Source organism: Pleurodeles waltl, chromosome 10 (assembly GCF_031143425.1).
Source record: "Pleurodeles waltl isolate 20211129_DDA chromosome 10, aPleWal1.hap1.20221129, whole genome shotgun sequence".
NCBI classification, from domain to species: domain Eukaryota; kingdom Metazoa; phylum Chordata; class Amphibia; order Caudata; family Salamandridae; genus Pleurodeles; species Pleurodeles waltl.
Genome location: NC_090449.1, coordinates 748,499,248 through 748,519,599, shown reverse-complemented (window position 1 = coordinate 748,519,599; position 20,352 = coordinate 748,499,248). Strand labels below are relative to the sequence as shown.

The following is a 20,352-nucleotide window of genomic DNA, read 5'->3' as shown; positions in this document are numbered from 1 at the left end:
TCTGCTTGTAGGTCTCGGGTAAAAGGAGATTTTTATTGGTCCTCATTAATTAATTTTCTCAACAACAATGTTAAACAATGTGATCAATCCATAATTTCTGAGAACTTTAAACCACCATAATTTGTATTTTCTCTCGGAAACGTGGCTCTGGTTTTTCTCATTATACCTATGTTTTTTAGTACCCGATCTCCAAATATTTACATTTATTCCCCTCTCCCCTTTTATACCAATCTTTGTCCTTTTACAGCATAAAATGGTAAACAGCTTTTATTTTGTATATTGTTTAATATTTTTCTAGTTTTATTGCTTATACTTGTGATGTTGACTAGTGTTTGCATTTCATATGTTGTACAATAAAACTGATTAAACTTATATGTTTTATTTATAGACCATGCTCGAAAAATGGACGGGAAAGGAGATGAAATAGCAATTGTTGGTATAGGATGCAATTTTCCAGGAGGTAAATGTACATAAAAGTGGATTTTCTAACATTGCACATTTCAAACACCTTTTTGTTGGATTGTCAAATAAATAATCTTGCTCGTAAAGAGAGCAAGTATGATAACATGTGTGAAATGATAGGCTGCATTTATGTGCCTGAGTAAAAACCTGATCTTGATTTAATGTTACAGTTTTTAGAAAGGTATTCGAAAACTAACATTGTAATGGGTTATTGGAAAGAGACTAACATGGAAATAATTATTTGTATCAGAATTAATAAAGAAAAACGTCTATTAGGCCATATTGTTTCTTTCAATTCATACACATTTGGAAGTCAAGAAGCATTGATGAAAGGACATCAAGCTACATCATTTGGATGAAGAATCATAAAAAACTTACCTAGGAAACCCCCATGCATTCCTGCAACTGGATCTCTCAGTACAAATGATACCGAAGTAACCCCATTCAGTGCCACGTATTCATGGACATCAGCACCAGCCACTATGTTTATATTGATTTATTTATTTAGGGGCTTTAAATCACGTCACGCCCTCTATTACTGTGTAGTGGGTGTTCGATGACTGGTTTCCGATATTCTTCACTCTGATTTCACCAACTTCAAAACCTATTAACTCAATTTTAAGGTGTCTCTCCTTAAGTTCGAGTCCAATGCAATCCACTGCTTTGAGCTTTGCTGCCCTAGAGATCTGTCCCTCTTAGTCGCTTGAAGGTTTGTTGAGTAATCTGATGTGATGTAGCAGGTCAGAAATTCCTGAATGCGGTACAGGAGTATGGGGGAAAGGGAAGGCTTTGGGGTGGGGGAAGGTGGATGTGTGGGTCTGAGTGAAGTGCACCAAGGCACAGGCTTTTTCTTGCCATCATCAGCGATGTGTACAATAATGAGATTTTAAAACGTTATCCTGTTTTCTACAGGCAGACACTTACGTATCTTTAATCCTGCCAATCTTACAGAAAATCAGGCACAGTCCACCTTCTTGATATTGCAATCAATGCCTTTTTTCAGTCAGTGTGTTTCAGGTGCAGGGCATAACACATTATAGTAGTCTAGACATCCCATTCACATTGTAATTACCACACAGATATATTGATATATATTTAGAAAAAACACCCATTTTCTACCTATGTAAAATCATACTACACTGTACAGTCTACAATTTACAGTTTTCATATAAATTTCCGTCTGATTAAACTTCTAATGTTTAGAAAGTATAGTGCTTACTTAGCAAGTATTTATACAAACATCCCTGACATTATTAAGATCGCTTCATGCATCCCTGTTGTTTATATAGATATTGTTGGATTTGGCCCTTTCTGCAGGGTCATCCATCCACTGCTAACCAGTGCTGAAGTGCTTGTGATCACTCCCAAAAACATGGTTAAACTGTTTTACACCTGATTGGCATATTTAATTTACTTATACGCCTCTTGTGGTGTAGTATACCATATTCTCAGGGCCTGTAAATTAAATGATACCAGTGGGCCTACAGCACATATTGTGCTACCTAGGTATTTAGGGCCAGATGTAGCAAAGGTTTTTCCCCATTCTGTGTCTATGGGAAAAAGTGTTTGTACATATGGCCCTTAGTCCCTTAAACGTGTCCCAGGTCTGCCATTATACAATACAATATAATACAATGCATTTTTAAGTGCACATCTACCGAAAAAGGTGTCCCGGTGCTAGAGGAAGAGAATGTCATTGCAGCCTGAATGCAGTTTTAGACTGCCAATTTGACTTGAAAGTGTGACCCCCTTTCATAGCCTTAAACTCCCCTTTTATTGCATATGTCACACCTAATGAAGGTCATGGGTAGTCCATAGTGCAGGGTGCATTGTAAATAAAAGGTTGGACATGTACGTTGATGTTTTACAAGCCTTGGTACTGAAAAACTCCTACATTTGCTTTCCACTACTGTGAGGCCCACCTGTCTCATATGGTAACATTGGGTTGCCTTATTACATTTAATACATGATAAATGTTGATTGGAGTCAGATGAGAGGTTCATGTTTGGTGCCTCTGAAATTGTAATTAAAAATCCTCTATACTGGTAAAGGTGGATTTTAAATTACAATTGTGAAAATGCCACTTTCAGGAAATGTACATTTTCCTGCCCTTAGCCATTTGATGCCTGCAGTCTTCCCTGAGTCACATGACTGGGTGTAACTGACATTTAGATTTTGTGAATTCCTCCTAGATAGTCACTCAATAGAGGAATTAGGTGTGCTTGAATAGGTCATCTGCTGACATGATGGGGGGATGGGTAGGGAGCTGGGCACAGCCCACTTGCAATTAAATGGTCAGTGCTCTGCTTTCACATAAAGGGATGGTCACATACACATTGTCCCTGCAGCTAGTTTGGAGTCAGGGCAGGGGAGTCAAGAAATTCCAAGCACTTCAAAGAGAAACCTCTAGAAACTTCTCCCAACTTCAAAGAATGCACCAGAAATAAAACAAATGGGGCCCTCAGACCTACTCTTCAGTTCACTTCCTGGTTCTGTGGAAGGGCTTTCAGAGGCCTGCCTGCTGCTATAGCCTGCTATGGTCCCCACAAGACTGCATTTCTGCACCTGGAAGGACTGCTTTGCTGCCTGGAGTCTGCGTGAACCCTCAAATGCCAACCCTGCAGTTTGAGCCCTGAATATTTACCTGAATGCAACAGAACCAGACTGACTGCAAGTTCTAGTTTGCTGGCTTCATATTCAGAGCCACGGGGACATTAAAGGCTCCCACAATCTTGAACCCATACCTGGACCTATCCTGAGTGAGTCCTGAACCCCCCATGTGGTGTACACCAGTCCTGAAAACTTCGTTGTGGGGTCTAGATAGCCAAAATCCAGAATTTGAACATTTTTGCTTAGAAAGTGCTCAGCAGACAAATGGAAGACTGGGACAAACTTGCTCTTTGATCTACGCAAAGTGCATCGCCGGTCGGCTTGACTTAGTGGCTGCACCCACTAGGTTCTCCACAGCAGCAAATCCTGTTCAGCAGTCGTTAAGCAAATGGGTATTCAATGTAGTGGAACTGTCTTTGGCTACCGCCTCCTGCCTCATCCTACTGGAGATTTTCAACTTCCAAAAAAGTGACTGAGTCCGAATGTACAAATGTTCCCTGTGACTTCGTCAAGTGGCTTCCAGATGACAGTGCTCCCTCCTTGGGCACTTCCTGCAGCCTTGCCCCGCTGAACATTACCTTCTAAGAACATTTTTCTTGAAAATTCTTCTAAGTCCGATGATAAGCATTGACCGGGCCAAATCCACTTCTTGTATCCCACCCAAGCTCCATTGCGGTTGGCCATACTTTTCGAATTTGACCTGGTCTCTAAGGTCTCACGCTAATAGATGCCATCAGTTGGCAGTTAGACGTTTTATGCATTATTTTTCACTGAAAAAATCTAAACTTCATAACTCCACTTTTAGTGTTTAGATTTAATTAATTTTTATGTCAATGTATTACATTTTTCTCAATGTTTCTAAATTGGTGTGTGATTTTTCTTGTGTTATGTTTTCATTTTATGACTGTTTGTGTGCTGCAATAATATGTCACAGTGCTTCTGAGTTAAGCCTGACTGCTTTTATACCCGAGAGGTAAGCACAGGTTCATTTATTGACTTTTGCGGTTCACTCTGACAGGGATTGTGGTTGTTGCTTGAAAATGGTTTTCACTCCCTCAGTCAAAAACCCAATTTCTTACACCTATCTTAAGTAGTAGGATTAGAAATCTGATCTCATTATCTATAGTAACCTTTATCAACTTATATGGGGACCCCTGAGCAATGATTATATCACGTGCTCCTGTTTTTTGTTGTCCTGAGGAGTACTGTCTCAGGAAGCATTTAGATTTTAGGCATAACCAATCTGTTTAAGTACATGGGTTTTCTGAATCAAACATATATCTCCTTTCAGGTAATTTAACATGATAAGCATTGCAAGGCTTTTTTTCAAGACACGGAGGCCCCAACATTAAAACTGACAAGCCTCACCATGATGAGGCATTTCCCACACACCAATGATGCCTATGGAGGCACTTGAGAATTTGTCACACGGTGGACTTCCTTGCCTCATTCAAGTCTCAATTGAATTGGCTGAATTGCTTTCAAACTCAAAATAACCAGAAATGCAAAACAACATTTAAACCAATCAGACAATAGACCTAAAGGACCCATGTGCAAGTTGGGTACTGGCTTCCTACCCCCAACTTAATAACAAAATTCTAAAGTTGTTAAACTTTGTTTTGGTTACTCCTCTACTCCCTATCTAGAGAAAGTGTCCATCTACCAAATGTCTCCCTTAAAGAGCAACAATAAGTTGAGGAGCATTTGTAGATACCTTGTTTTCATTGTGGTTTCACCCTCTGCCAAACTCTTTTAGTTTTTCTCTGATCTCTACATCAGGAGCATTATTCAAATCCATATCTTCTACAACAGTTAACCCAAGAATTTTCCTAGTATCTTTGATACTTTCTATAATCATCTTATCCCCATGCAATATGATAACTATGCAGAAATCATTGTAAGGGATGTTTTGTGACCCAAGGTATTCTGTTAGAAGTCTAAATTGTACCTTCTTTGCAGGATTGTGTTCACTTTGTCTGGTAACAGTTGCGGGCTGCAGTGTCCGAATGTCAGTTCCCCTTTCAATGTGCTAGAGGCATCAACAACTCACTTTGCTTTATGAAGTGTACCCTTGTGAGAAGATCAGATGGGATTCTTTTCATGGGCTGTCCAGACCCAACCTGTGTGTGCAATCCAATCACACCAGAGGGTCTTCAAGTCTGTCACTAGTGAAGTGAAGGAAGTCTTGCACATAACTCTGGATGTTCTGTATAGCTGACTCTCACAGGAGACCTCTAATGCTGATGTTGTTCATCCATGATTTGTCCTCAAGGTCCTTGAATTTGGGATACAAGTCTTCATTCTGTTCTTTAAGTGTCTGAATGATCTCCCACATCGAGTGCTATTTTGCTGACCCCTCTTTGACTGGTCTCTCCTAACCATCCCCTTTAGATCCCAGTGAGGACAGATCTCCCTTGAGCTCTTTCAAGCATCTTTTGAAGTCCAGCCCTAAATCGCTTTTGAAGATGTTTACACCACAGCCCCCCAAGAAGGGTTCACATACCAAGTTACACCAAGATGGACTCAGGGCAGTGCCAATACAAGCCAGAGAGCTGAACGGAATTGGAGAGCTAACTCAATATGACTTATTCCACACCCCAGCCTGTATGTGTTGCTGCAGTCTCCTCAAGGAGATGGGGTTTGATGGCATCTCAGGTTCCTCCAGCGACCTTTTCACATTTGAACTACAGGGTACCCCTCTCCACTTTGCATTACAGGACATGTGGAAGAGAAGCAACGCAAAAGGATAATGGACAGAGTGTTGAAACTTTTCAAACACTGTCCCCGGTCACAGATCTGGGTTTAATCCATTGTTCTTTTGCTCACCATGCCACCCCAGTTTGGATCCAGCCATATGCAAATCAGTCTTGACCCTGGTCCCCATGGTAACAGCCCAGCCTGAACTGCCAGGCCCCCCTTGGACCGGATACAAGCATCCTAGGACCAGTTTCAGGGTACTACCCTTCATCAGCCATGCTAGCTCGAATCCAGTGGCACAGTGAGCAAGGGACCCACGTCTGGGCATACCCTTACCACTTAGGGCAACTTTAGCAACACAAAAGGATGATGGGCGGAGTGTTGAAACTTTTCAAACACTCACCTCTAGTCACAGATCTGTGTTCATCCCTCATTCTTTTGCTCACCATGCCACCCCAGTTTGGACCCAGATATAAATCAGTCTTGACCCTGTTCCCCATGGGAACAGTCCAGCCCGAACTGCCAGGCCAGGTCCTCTCTGGACCGGAAACAAGTATCTGAGGATCAGTTTCAGGCTATCACCCTTCATCAGCCAGGCTAGATTGAATCCAGCGGCACAGTGAGCAAGGGACTCACGCCTGCCATACTCTTCCCACTTAGGGCAACTTTAGCAACACAAAATGATGATGGACGGTGTGTTGAAACTTAGAAACACTAACCCCCAGTCACAGATCTGGGTTCAATCCATCATTCTTTTGCTCACCATGCCACCCCAGTTTGGACCCTGCCATATGCATGTGGAAGAGAAACCATCCCTTGCCTCGGTTTTATGGTATAGTCTCTAGGGCTGCAGAAAATCAGGAAAGGCCAGACTAATTCTTCAGGAAAGTCAAGATCAAGAATTTACTAGAATAGACTATGGGCAGCGCTCCTATGGGCTATTAAAAGGGCATACGCTGGAGAATTGTCTTGTTGTGATTACTCCATTTCTATTCCACCCACTTACCCACAACAACAATTTTCAGTATTGAAATATTCTGAAGAATTACTAAGGCAGAAATGAGCCCCATGACCTATTAGAGTGAACTAGTATATGCAGTAAAAAGTACTGCTGCAAATGCTACATAGTAAGAGTTAAAATAGTCATGGCTGCACTCCTTACATGGCAACAAGCATTCCGTGGCAGCGATTTAGACTAAATACAGAAGCGGAACGTGTGAGCCTCGTGGGTACCTCCTGCATTCTAGAGGGGAGTCCCAGCATTTACTATTATGTCACTGTTTGAGTTTGTTGAATGGATTCAGATTGTTTTCTTTCTGTCCATCGTACACTGTGTAACCATGATAACTTGAGTTTTATATAGCGCTTAATATGTCAGATGTTGCTGTTTTAAATGATAGAAGTATTTTGTGGCTATACTTTGGTTTGAATGGATGCAAGCTGCTTTTCCTTTTTGAAACTGACTATAGCAGTACAGAATTCTTTATGCTGTATATTACCCTACCTATGATAGTGAATTTTTGAAATTTAAAAGGATAAAGGAATGAGTGGGAATTGATCACCTAAAACCTAGATCACACCCTATATTAGCAGCAAGCGCTCAATTCACTGAGCCATTAAGTTAGTGAGCTAGTTTGGGTTTGTGCATTATTTATATGTGACTAGTTTTGAACGATGTGCATGCTCAAGGTTGAGAATCATATTTTAAAAGTAACTGTATTTCTTTACGATTCTCCACAGGTGAAGGGATTGATAATTTCTGGAAAGTTCTTGTTGAAGGGAGAAACTGCACAGTAGAGATACCCCCAGAAAGGTTTAACACCAAAGATTGGTATGACCCAGATGACAGCAAGCCAGGAAAGATTCGTACAACACGCGCGGCCTTAATTGATGGGTAAGAGTATTGTTGCTGTTTCTTATCAATATAATTTGTTGTTGCAGTTTTCGTTCTATATTGGGAAGATAGATACGAAAAACAGACTTTCCTTACTCTTACCTAGACAGGGAGAACCTTTTGGTAGGTTCAACGGCTTGTCTTCAGTTGACCCCTTCTCTAGTCACCACCACCTCGCGGTATATTTAGAATAGATTACATGTTATTTTCACGTTACTACATTTTTCTTGCCCAAAAAACAACTTACATGATTTGATTTGTAACATAAATAATACACAGAAGAATAAAAACGTCTCTAAGACTTAAGCTGTTGTAAAATCACAGTTAGTCATAAAGTGCATATAATAAAGTGCGGTAAAAATATATACCGTTAAAATTATTGTACAACTATATTTTGACATTAAAAATAATTTCAAACAAAAGTGCCTTACATATAACTCAGAGATTTCCCATGAACTCGGATAAAAACTTTGCCAGTCTAGTATTGAAATGGGTATTGGCAGGATTCAGCATCGCCATAATACCTGTCTGCATGTCCGCACGTTAACAGTATTAAAAGATAATGCGCAAGAGCTGCCTGCATTCTCTGCAAAGTGCTGGGCACAAACAGTATATGCATGAGGGTTTCTTTTCAAATATTGCAGAGCCCCTGGGTAGTGTCTATAGGCCATGTTTGCCACTTAGGCAGAAAGTCCAAAGTAGGTGATTGAAGAAAAGTAAAAAATTAGCACCAGTGCGTGTAGCAAAGGAAGCGCACAAGGTAGCAGTTCAGTGGCAGAGCTCATTGGGGTGCAAAGGGGGTCAGGAACCCCGGCTTTCTCTATCGAGGCAACCCTTTCCTGGTTGGTGCCCGTATGGTTAGGATATTTGTTTATATTTTTATCTTGAAATACACTTCATTTACTGTATTAGTACATTTAGTGGCAAATTTTTCAAATGATTTGTTTGCATTTCAGAAATATAACACATCACCATCCCTATTGCCACAATTGACTGAAGAAGTCCAGGCAGGGGCGTGACATAAGAAGGGCCAGATTTATCAAGACTTTGCGTCACCGGGAAATCATGCAAAGTGGGGCAAAGTCGTGATAGGGGATTAACATTGAAGCATAAAACAGTTTTTGACCCGGAAATTGCACTTTTTATAGCACAAACAGTGCTGAGCTGCTTTGCACTACATTGTGTCAAATGTGGCTCATCACGGGTGGTACTTGGGTATTCATACTCTACTACCCTTGGTTAAGTCTAGAATACAAAGATTCTCAGGCCTGGAGTTCTGTGAAAATAATATCACCTCCTTGAGGGAGGCATAAAACATAGGAAATGTTTTTAAGAAGCACTGTTTTTATTTGATCTTGCATTTCAGACGCTGCACACATTAAATGTGTGGAATGTCAATAAAATGTCTAAGCACAGTAATTTGTACTGGAAGGTTACACTTCCAGTACAAAACCTCTGCTAGAAATCACACCCCCACACACACACTCTATTGCACAATGGTGCAAAGGTGTGTGTGTGTGTGTGTGGGTGGGAACTAGGCAGCCAGTTTGTGCAGCAGCAGAGGGGAAGGGAGCAGCAACAGGATATATTTAGGAATTATGCACTACTTTCTCCTCCTAGTGCAACACGGCGGAGTAACTTTAGTAGTTGTACTGCGTTGCTCTATAATTGAATAAATATGTCCCAAGATACCTATTCTGGCACAGGGAATAGACTGAGAGGGCATTGGGGGGCACCCACTGCTTACAACTGGAAAGTGCACACAATGGGAGACAGAAAAAGGGGCATAGACTGCAGCTAATTCAAAGTGCTGCAGCAAGATTAGTACTGGACCTTTGTAAATTTGACAGCGTATCAACCAACCTCAAAACGTTACACTGGCTCCATGTCCAAGAGGAGCCTTTTAAAGCCCATTTTTGCCACAGCGCCATGCCCCCCATCTTACATACAGTTCTAAATTATTTATATGACACAGGCCTGTCAGACTGCTGTGCTCCTCCTCCTCTAATCATTTGGTTATGCCCATGTTTTGTAAGGCCAGGTGAGGTGTACAATCTTTTTGTATTACAGTGCAAGCTTGGATTTGACGTCCACCTTGTATACAGGAAGAAACTGACCTGAACATATTCCATAAGTCCTTGAAAGCCTTCTTGCTTCAATAATTCCAATAATAGACATTGCGCTATCTTCTAGGACTAACCCTTTCTGCTTGCACAACCTCTCATTTTCAGCACCAGGACACCTGTGGGTAACCACACATAGAATAGAATATAATAGAGTAGATATAAATGGTTAGATGTACTTATTATTTACACAATACACCACAGCAGCCAAAGTTGTGCTGCGTTTTGGGAGAGGGAGAGAGCAAGACAGCACCATATTAAGATATGGCACTGCTGCTTTCCCCCTAAGTACTTACACACTTTTAAGCTGCCTAGCACCACATGCACACCTTTGCACCATAGTGCAAAAGCGTGTGTATGTGGTGTCTACCATAGGCTTTGTACTGGAATGACACTTTTCCACTACAAAATATTATACACATTCTTTTTCACTTTGAATGCTTACTTTCCAGTAAAGCACACTTGCAAAGTTTGACAAGTTTGAGTGAAAAATATCTCCTACTTTACACCTGACGCAAGGACGGCTAATGTTTGGGCACAAAGCCCTGTTTACACCATTAGTAGTAGGTAGGGATTTGTGTCATAAACCACGGATAGTTGTGTGGGAACACCCATGCTCCACACATGGGACACTACTTTGAAGCGAAGTAGTATAAATAGTTCCTTTGTGCCACTTTAGGCATGTTCCCAGTGCATACATCCTTTTGTACTGGAAAGTAATACCTAAATCAATACTTTGGGGGTCATTCTGACCCTGGCGGACGAATGACTGAAGCACCGCCAACAGGTTGGCGGTGCTTCCCTTGCCATTCCGACCGCGGCGGTAAAGCCGCGGTCGGCCTGCCGGGGCCGGCGGTTTACCACCGTTTTTGCCCCGGCTGGGTGAATCCGCCAGCGCAGCGCTGCCCTGGGGATTCTGACCCCCGTACCGCCAGCCTGTTTCTGACGGTTTTCACCGCCAGGAAGAGGCTGGTGGTAAGGGGTGTCCTGGGGCACCCGTCGCACGGCCGCAACACCGCCGGCTCCATTCGGAGCCGGCTCCTGAGTTGCAGGCCTCATTCCCGCTGGGCCGGCGGGTGCTAACATGGTTAGCGCCCGCCGGCCCAGCGGGAATGTCGGAATGGGGGCAGCGGTATTTTGGCCGCGTGGCGGCCAAATGGCGGTTCCCGTCTGGCGGGCGGCACCTTTGTGCTGATTGGCATCACTTTGGTGAATTTGAGTCAGAGCAACGTATTTTTAAATCTGTTGTGAAGTGCCTGTAGTCTTCCTCCCTGCTTTCCACAGTAGCCTTCCACAGCTCCATGCATATCTGAATCAGATATGACAAGCTTCTTAAGTAGAAATTTAAAGATTATGGCCCTCATTATAACATTGGTGGTAATGACTGCCTACCGCCGCAGCAATGGCTGCCAAAACACAGTCGTTGTGGCTACCTACCATCCGCCATATTATTACCGTAGCCGGAATTCCTCCAGAAGGCTGGCAGGATTCCGGCTACGGTCATGCCGGCGGACGGCGGTAAGGTGGTGTGCGTGCATGAGAGGGTGTGAGTGTGCGTGTATGTTGTGTGGTGTAAATGCGTGTGTGCTAGAATGTATGTCAGTGTGTGTTGATGTGTGTGTGAATGAATGTATGCATGTGTGGGTGGATGTGGGTATGAGTGTGTGTATGCGTGTGTATGCTGGTGCATGAATGTGCGTGTATGGCGGAGGGGTTCAGGAGGGGGAATTGGAGGGGGGAGAGGACTCTAGGGAGGGTGATGATTGTGGAGAGACGCCTATCAGTGTCAGGGAATGAATTCCCTGGCACTGATAGTGCCCACCACCATGGTTTTCGTGGCGGAAAGATTGCCACGAAAACCATGGTGGTAGGCGGGGTCATTATCCCATGGGTGGGACCGTGACAGCCGCCTAGCTGTAAACTGAAGTCTCCAGCCCGGCAGCTGTTACCGCCCTAGCGGACGGAGTGGTACATTGGTGGTTTGGCTTGAGCCAAACTGCCAATGTCATATTTTGGGGAAAGATACCGCCAGCCTGTTGGCAGTACCTTTCTCCAAAATACCACCTTCCGCCAGGGTCATAATGACCCTCTATGTCTTGCTAGAACTATGGAGTTCCATCTGCCAATATCTGTGCCAGATTGCTCAAATAGTGGTAGCTTTGACTCAGTTTAGCCAGTAGCTCCAATGTTCACTTGAGTGAAATTATGTGCATTGAATCCCAGCACTCTCATTTTTCTGTGATCCCTGACAAATCATTCTACCTGCCTGAACCTCAGTATTGTAATTTGGCAAAAGATGAGCACTAATACAAGGAATAAAGATGAGTATAAAAAGAGGCAATTTATATCCTTATAGGTGAATAAAAACCAATTAGGTGAAACTCTTGGAAGAGCTACAGCCAGTGGTGGCTAGTGGAACTTGAAAGGGGTGGGGCGCCTCTTGTATGCTTTTAACATGTGGGAGCTTTACACTTTAGTACATCAGTTTATAATTCTACAGTGAGAGACATTTAATAAAACTGTTAATACATGCCTTTCACTATAGAGATATTAACGGATGTACTAAGGTGCAATGCTCCTGCATTTTAAATGCTTATAAGAGACAGGAGCACTTTTGTTCAGGATGCATGCATTCTGAATTCACATATTTAAAAGTGCTCTCTTGTATGCTCTTCATAAGCAGGGACGTTTAACTTTAGTCCTCAGTCTATGCCACTATATTGAGTGGTATTTATTATAACTGTTAATAAATGCCTTTCGATATAGTGATTTACTAAAGTGAAAGTATGGTGATTTACTAAGATGCAAGTTAAAAGCATACAAGAGACTAGTGCACTTTTAAATATGTCACTTCAGGATGCACACACCCTGAGCTCACATATTTAAAAGTGCTCTCTTGTAAGCTTTTAACATGTCTGTGCATTTTACTTTAAGTACATCAGTTTATATCACTTTATTGAGAGACATTTATTAACAGTTTTAATAAATGCCTCTCAATATAGTGAAATAAACTAATGTACTAAAGTAAAACGACCTGCATGATAAAAACACACAAAAAGAACACTTTTAAATACATGAGTTCCACTGTGCTCTGCTGTGTCAGCCTGCGATTTTTTTTATTGTTTCTAGAACAGTCAAAAGAACCACAGTCTGGCAGGCATGTAGAAGGCCTCAATGCCCCCCGTCCCACTTACGTGACAAATCCTGCTCTGGAATAGGCATGGAGGCCAGCAGCAGGGTGTGTTGCTGCTGTTTCAGTCCAAGATGGGAGGCTGGAGGGTCGCAAGCGTGCTCTCTCGGCCTCCAATGTGAAAGCATGCATGTGGCTCGAGGTCACAGAGTCTCATGAGACTATGACCTCGAGTCCCATGCCTGCAGTCTTTCACATGCTGCAAGCAACACCCTTCCCAAATTGTCACAGGTGAGGAGTTGGGAAAGGGTGTTGCTTACAGCCTGTGAAAGTGCTTTACAGGCAGTCTGGGGAATACAGGGTTTATATCCTAGACACCTAGGACTGTCTGCAGATATGACGCTGCTGGTGTCATGAATGGCAGGTCTCTTCAGATCCACAAACAATGCAGACCACGGCTGGCACTAGGTCAGCCCTTAGCCTGCATAAGCTTTTCTTAAAGGAAAATGCTAAGGGACATATACTCACTAGAGCATGTGTCCCACTCGAAAGTGCCTGGCTGCCTGACTCTCATGCACCAATTGCGAGAGGCAGCCAGCCAGGCACTTAAGCAGCACCCCACCAGCTCAAAGTCATTATTATTATTTTTTTAAAAAAATTTATGTGGATGATAATTGCTCTTTGAAATTACCATCCACATAACTTAAAAAACGAGATGGGTGGCGTCCTGGCACCCTCTAGTGGCTGCCACTGCTGGCTAGAGCATAACTACATTTTTTTCCCTATGTGCTTTTTAGCCATCAGCAAAGCGTCATGGAGTTATATGAACAATTTCCAACTCTTCCAAATCAGAAGGGAACTGGCACAATTTTAATACATTTTGATATTTCGTCCATTTGTGTTTATTCTGTTTCACAAACAATAACAATGCTATGTTGAGTAGAAGCAAATGGGAAATAAGCACACACAATTTCTAGCAGCATAATCTACACACCACTTCTTTTTGCAACCCTTTATAGCTAGGGCTTCTCCACAAAATCCAGCACAGGCAGAAAAGGAGAGTATGCAACTTCTTTGCAAGAAACAGTACTGTTAGGTTTGCAAAGGCATCAGAGACACTAATTGTTATGTTGTTTGTCTCATGTTAAATTGTGATATATTTAGCCAGTCTGTGGCATCTGAAAGTTTATGGCTGAGTTTCTATGCTCCAGTTCCTCCAACCTTTCACACACAGCTGTCCTGCAGTGGTCTGCATATTTCACCACATATCCCTGCTTTCCATAACAAACAAACTGAGGAACCCATTTTTTTAAAAACAACAATCAGTTAGTTGTGATAAGATTGATATCAAGAGGACAAACAAAGTGGTACCTTTGAAACCCTCACACCCCCTCATCCAACACCTGTATTAGGTTGAACTTCAACCCTCACCTAACCAACTATGCATTCGAAAAGGGCACCAGGAACCTAAAGTGAAAGTGAGCACTTTGTGACTTTATCTGCCTACAGCCTGCACCTATGCACTTACCTGTGCCAGGTAATCTGACCAGAGACAGCCTTTTTCACCTCCTCTTCAGTGCTGACATGAAGCACAGTGACATGTTCTCCTCTCTCTCTTTCACACCTCCAGTCTTCTGCTCTTGCACTCCTGATCTCTCTTCTGTATCATTGCTTTCTTTGCTTCTTTGTTTAGGAAAGTACCCTCTTTTTGGCATGTTTTCCCCCAATTTCTGCCTGATGTCAGTGTGCTTGACTGTGTCACTGGAGTCCTGCTAACCAGGACCCCAGTGCTTATGAACTCTCTCTTCTCAAATTTGTCACTACATACTGGTAACCCAGTATTTCATCCCAAATTGGCATACTAGTCCCTGCTTTTAAGCTTTCCAGGGGATCCCTATGGGGTGCAGCATTACTTTTGCCACTCATAGGGAGCCCATGCAAAGGCTTCTGCAGGACTGCCATTGCGGCCTGCGTGAAATGGTACATGCACCCTTTCACAAGCATTTTCACTGCACCAGGTCACTTATAAGTCACCTATAAGTAAGATCTTCCAACCCTGAAGGCTGGATGCACTCCTGATTTATCTTTTGTATCATTGCTTTCTTTGCTTCTTTGTTTAGGAAAGTACCCTCTTTTTGGCATGTTTTCCCCCAATTTCTGCCTGATGTTAGGCTGCTTGACTGTGTCACTGGAGTCCTGCTAACCAGGACCCCAGTGTTTATGCTCTTTCTCCCCTCAAATTTGTCACTACATACTGGTAACCCAGTTGGCATACTAGTCCCCCATTATAAGCCCCTAGTATATGGTACTTAGGTAAGCAAGGCATTGGGTTTACAGGGAATCCCTATGGGGTGCAGAATTACTTTTGCCACCCATAGGGAGCCCATGCAAAGGCTTCTGCAGGACTGCCATTGCGGCCTGTGTGAAATGGTGCATGTACTCTTTCACAGCCATTTTCACTGCACCAGGTCACTTATAAGTAACCTATATGTCAGATCTTCCAACCCTGCAGGCTGGATGCAAAGTGTGTGAGTGTGTGAGGGCACCCCTGCACTAGAAGAGGTGCCCCCACATCGTCCAGAACCATTTTCCCAAACTTCGTGAGTGTGGGGATGCCATTTTACGGGTGCACTGGATATAGCTCAATACCTATGTCCAACTTCACAATAGTAGCTCCGAATATGGCCATGTAAGGTGTCTAACACCTGGGAATTGTACCCCAATACTGATTCTAGTATTATTTTTGCAATTCCATGCACTCTGGGGGCTCCACAATGGACACCCAATACTGCCATACCAGCCTTCTGAGGTTCCAGGCAGCCCCGGCTGCTGCCACCTCACAGACAGGTTTCTCCCCTCCTGGTGCTTGAGCAGCTCAGACCTAGGAAGGCAGAACAAAGCATTTCCTTTGGGAGAGGGGTGTTACACACTTTTCCTTTGGAAATAGGTGTTACAGGCATGGGAATGGTTACCTCCCAGAGCCTCTAGAAATGCCTTGAAGGGCACAGATGTGCCCTCCTTGCATTATCATGTCTACTCCTGTTCAGGGACCCCCAGTCCCTGCTCTGATGCAAAACTGGACAAGGGAAAGGGAGTGACCACTCCCCTGTCCATCACCATGCCAGAGGTGGTGCTCAGAGCTCCTCCAGAGTGTCCCTAGGTTTTGCCATCTTGGATTCTAAGGTGGTGGGGCACTCTGGGAGCATCTGAATGGCCAGTGCCAGCAGGTAACGTCAGAGCCCTTCCCTGATAGGTGCTTACCTGCGTAGCTAGCCAATCCCCCTTTCAGGGCTATTTAGGGTCTCTCTTCTGGGTGTTTCCTCAGATTCAGATTGCAAGACTCCAGCAGGAATCGTCTGCATCCTATACTTCATCTTCTACTGACGGAACTATATCTGGACCCATCAGGAACTCTACCAACTGCAACAAAGAAGCAAAGATGACTTCTGCAACATTGCATCTTCAGCTCCTGCCAGCAACTGCAACTGTTTCCAGGTCTTGCATCCTCTATGGACTGCCTGTCTTCAGCCTGCACCAGAAGAACCAAAGGAATCTCCAGTGGAGTGACGGAGTCACTTCCCTGCTTCAGCAGGCACCCCTCAGCAGCGACGACCAATGGCGTGGGTCCCCTATCCTGATGACGAACATGGATCCAGCAACACGGGTGGTGGGCCACAGTGACCCAGACAGTCCCAAGGTCCAGCTGTCCAACTTTGTTAGAGGTAAGAGCTTGCATCCCCACGCAAGACAGTACCCTCATGCACCTCATGACATGCAGTTGCCAAGGCTTGTGTGTGACCTTCCAAGAATTTCTTCATGCACAGCACGGCATAGGCCCCCAGCACTCCATCCTGTGATGCACAGTTTCCTGAGTGGTTCTTAGGCAGCGTGGGGTCCCTTTGTGTCGTGCTGCTGGGGCCTCCATTTGCACCTTTTTGTCCCTGTGCTGTGGGACTCAAGTGTGCGCTATCTGGTCTTCTAAGAGCTCTCTGAGCTGCTGAGAGCCCCCTCTGTCTTCCTCTACTGGGTAGAGGCCACCAGGTCCCTCCTGGTCCCGGGCAGCACCATTTTACGCCAACCAAAAACTTTGCGTGTGCCAAGGCTTGTTGGCGGAATCCAACAACGCAAACCAGACTGCAATCATCCATCCGGCATGGGACATCTTCTGTACCAATCAGGAACCCACATGTGTCTTCTTGGGTGCATAACTGACTTTGTCTTCTCACCGGTGGTTCTTCTTTTGCACATTCATCAGGGTTAGCAGGAGCCCCTGCTCTCCCTGGACTCTTCAGTGCTTCTTGGACTTGGTCCCCTTTTTCCACAGGTCTTCAGGTCCAGGAATCCATCTTTGGTGTCTTGCAGTCTCTTCTGGTTCTTGCATAATCTTCTATCATGACTTCTTGTGTTTCAGGAAACTTATGGTGATCTACTCCTGTTTTCCTGGGCTCTGGGGTGGGTTCTGCTACTTACCGTTGGTGTTTTCTTACACTCCCAGTGCCCCTCTACACACTACACTTGCCTAGGTGGGAAACCGACTTTCACATTCCACTATTTATGTATATGGTTTGTGTTCCCCCTTACAACCTATTGTGAATTTGCACTGTTTTCTACCTGTTTTACAGTTATTTCTGCATTCTAGTGTGTATATACTGTGTATATTACTTACCACCTAAGGGAGTATAGTATCAAAGGTATTTTTGGCATTATGGGCCTCATTATGACCCTGGCGGTAGAGAACCGCCAGGGCCAACGGGGGCGGGAGCACCGCCGACAGGCCGGCGGTGCTCCCTTGGGCATTCTGACCGCGGCGCTTTGGCCGCGGTCAGAAGGGGAAAACCGGCGGTCTCCCGCCGGTTTTCCACTGCCCGTAAGAATCCTCCAAGGCGGCGCAGCTTGCTGCGCCGCCGAGGGGATTCTGACAATCCCTACCGCCATCCTGTTCCTGGCGGCTCACCCGCCAGGAACAGGATGGCGGTAGGGATTGTCGAGGGGCCCCTGGGGGCCCCTGCAGTGCCCATGCCAATGGCATGGGCACTGCAGGGGCCCCCGTAAGAGGGCTCCGCTAGTATTTCACTGTCTGCGTAGCAGACAGTGAAATACGCGACGGGTGCAGTAGCACCCGTCGCACCTTCCCACTCCGCCGGCTCGATTACGAGCCGGCATCCTCGTGGGAAGGGAGTTTTTCCCTGGGCTGGCGGGCGGTCTTTTGGAGACCGCCCGCCAGCCCAGGGAAAAACTCATAATACCCTCCGCGGTCTTCTGACCGCGGAGCGGTATTATGGAGGGCGGCATCCTGGCGGGCGGCCTCCGCCGCCCGCCAGGGTCATAATGAGGCCCTATGTCACTAAAAATAAAGTACCTTTATTTTTGTAACACTGAGTATTTTCTTTCATGTGTGTAAGTACTCTGTGACTACAGTGGTATTGCAAGAGCTTTGCATGTCTCCTAGATAAACCTTGCCTTCTCAGCTACAGCTACCCCTAGACAGCTTGGCTTCTAGACACTGACTACATTTCACTAATAAGGGATAACTGGACTTGGTATAAGGTGTAAGTAACTTTGGTACCTACTACAAACCAGGCCAGCCTCCTACACTATGGGGGTTATTCCAACTTTGGAGGAGGTGGTAATCCGTCCCAAATGTGACGGATTTACCACCAGCCGTATTACGAGTTCCATAGGATATAATGGACTCGTAATACGGCTGGTGGTATATCGGTCACTTTACCGTCACTTTTGGGACGGATTACCACTTCCTCCAAAGTTGGAATAACCCCCTATGCCTTTTGACCCTCTTCTTGTTCCTTGTGCTTTAGATGTTTTTGATCTTTTGTCCAGAGCTCTTTGCTACCTTACGCCTTGCTTACTCTATCCTTCATTTGCCTCTTTTGTGACTCCCCACTCTCTCTTTGGCCCTTTTTGCACTCACCCCTTGCTATTCTTCTTTGCCTTTCACACCCTTTCCTGGCCATTTTCCTTTGCTCAACAGAAAAAAGAGAGAACCCTACTGAGTTAAAATCAAATTACACCCTAGCACTCAGCTTTTTTTTGTAAAACCCTTACCCACAAGGGTTACCCCTTGGTGGCATGTTTCATGATATGGTCCTTCCTGTTTCATTGCAGAACAGGGAGTGCTGCTACCAGTGAGAGACATGGGAGCATTAGATGGTTATTAGCATATCATGATCATAATAAGAGTTGGAGGGGTTGTTATGTAAAAGTAAAAAAATACCTGCCTGATAAGACACCTCTAGTTTTATTAAAGTCTTCAGGCAATATGATTGAAGAAGGGAAGTTATGATACAAACTGGTTGGTTTAATGACCCCTGTTCTATTGGTCTACATGTTTGTAGCCACTCTCCCCTGTGGCTTTCATCAGGACCAAGGGTTTAACTCTCTGATACCACTCCTAAAGTGTGAAAGTGCATTGACAGCAACATGTAGACACTGCACACACACTGCATGCAGTAATAAACATTTCACCTAATTGGTAAGGGATTTCATACCTGTAATGTATAACAAGAAATGTAAATTCAGATATGCTTGTGGTGGGGGCGTGGCTTGGCTGCTCATGGACTAGGGCGGCGACTTCTGGGGTACCGGGCCCCAACCAACCCTTATCCTGCCGCCGAGAACAAGGGGTTGAGCCAGTCCCGTACACTTGAGACCAAGTAGATCTCCGGGGAAGGAGATCTGACCTCAGAGACTGCGTAAGCAGTGCTAAAACTGAGACTCTGCTGTGGAGCCACGCCGTGGCAAGATGGCGGTAGGGCCTGCACTGCTGTTGGAAGATGGGCGCCCATGACACTGGAAAAGAGAGAAGGCGGCACAGTCAGAGGAGTGATCATCGGCCGCCTCAGAATGCATCAGGAGCGCCCCCACCACAAAAGACAAGGGTGAGGAGCTGGGGGGCTCCAACAACGTACGCTGATGTATCAACGCAAGTGCAGCGAGGAGATGAGCGGAGCCCCCTTCTCCCCCGAGACACCCCGGACAATGTTCCTGTGGGGTGGGAGACCCTGCAGTACCGGCTGCGTTGGAGGGACAATGAGTGACCAGTAAGGACATAAATATTTGGGCCACGGAAACCTGGGGTGCTAACAACGGGACTACAGCAGAGCGGAGAAATTAAAGACCCGGAGTGGGTTGCAGTCAGTCGGCGCTGTAATGGAATCGCTGGTGGAGGGTACTCCCCTGCCGGCTTCAACCATGTGAATTAAGGTGCTACACCTTTTACACGTACTGGATCACAAGTGGTGCATCTCCTTAACAGCAGGGTCCCTTGATGATGGCCTGCAATAGCCTATTGCTGGGAAGACCCCCAGAGCGCGCACTAAATGAGAGGTGGATTATGTGGAACTCGCTCCACGGAGGGCCCTGACAATAATGCCCATATGGATCTGTGAGCGGGCATTATAAGTGACTGGTAGGAGACA

At 44.9% G+C, this 20,352-nt stretch overlaps 1 protein-coding gene across 1 annotated transcript in view; it reads left to right on the top strand.

The window, feature by feature from the left end:
- The first annotated feature begins 401 nt into the window (after positions 1 to 401).
- Positions 402 to 20,352, top strand: part of LOC138262451 (phthioceranic/hydroxyphthioceranic acid synthase-like) — a 242,937-nt gene continuing 222,986 nt past the window's right edge. The window contains exons 1-2 of the mRNA XM_069212344.1: positions 402 to 460; positions 7,510 to 7,663. Of these exons, the coding sequence (XP_069068445.1) occupies positions 403 to 460; positions 7,510 to 7,663 (212 nt within the window). The 5' untranslated portion in view covers position 402. The remainder of the gene's footprint in view (positions 461 to 7,509; positions 7,664 to 20,352) is intronic.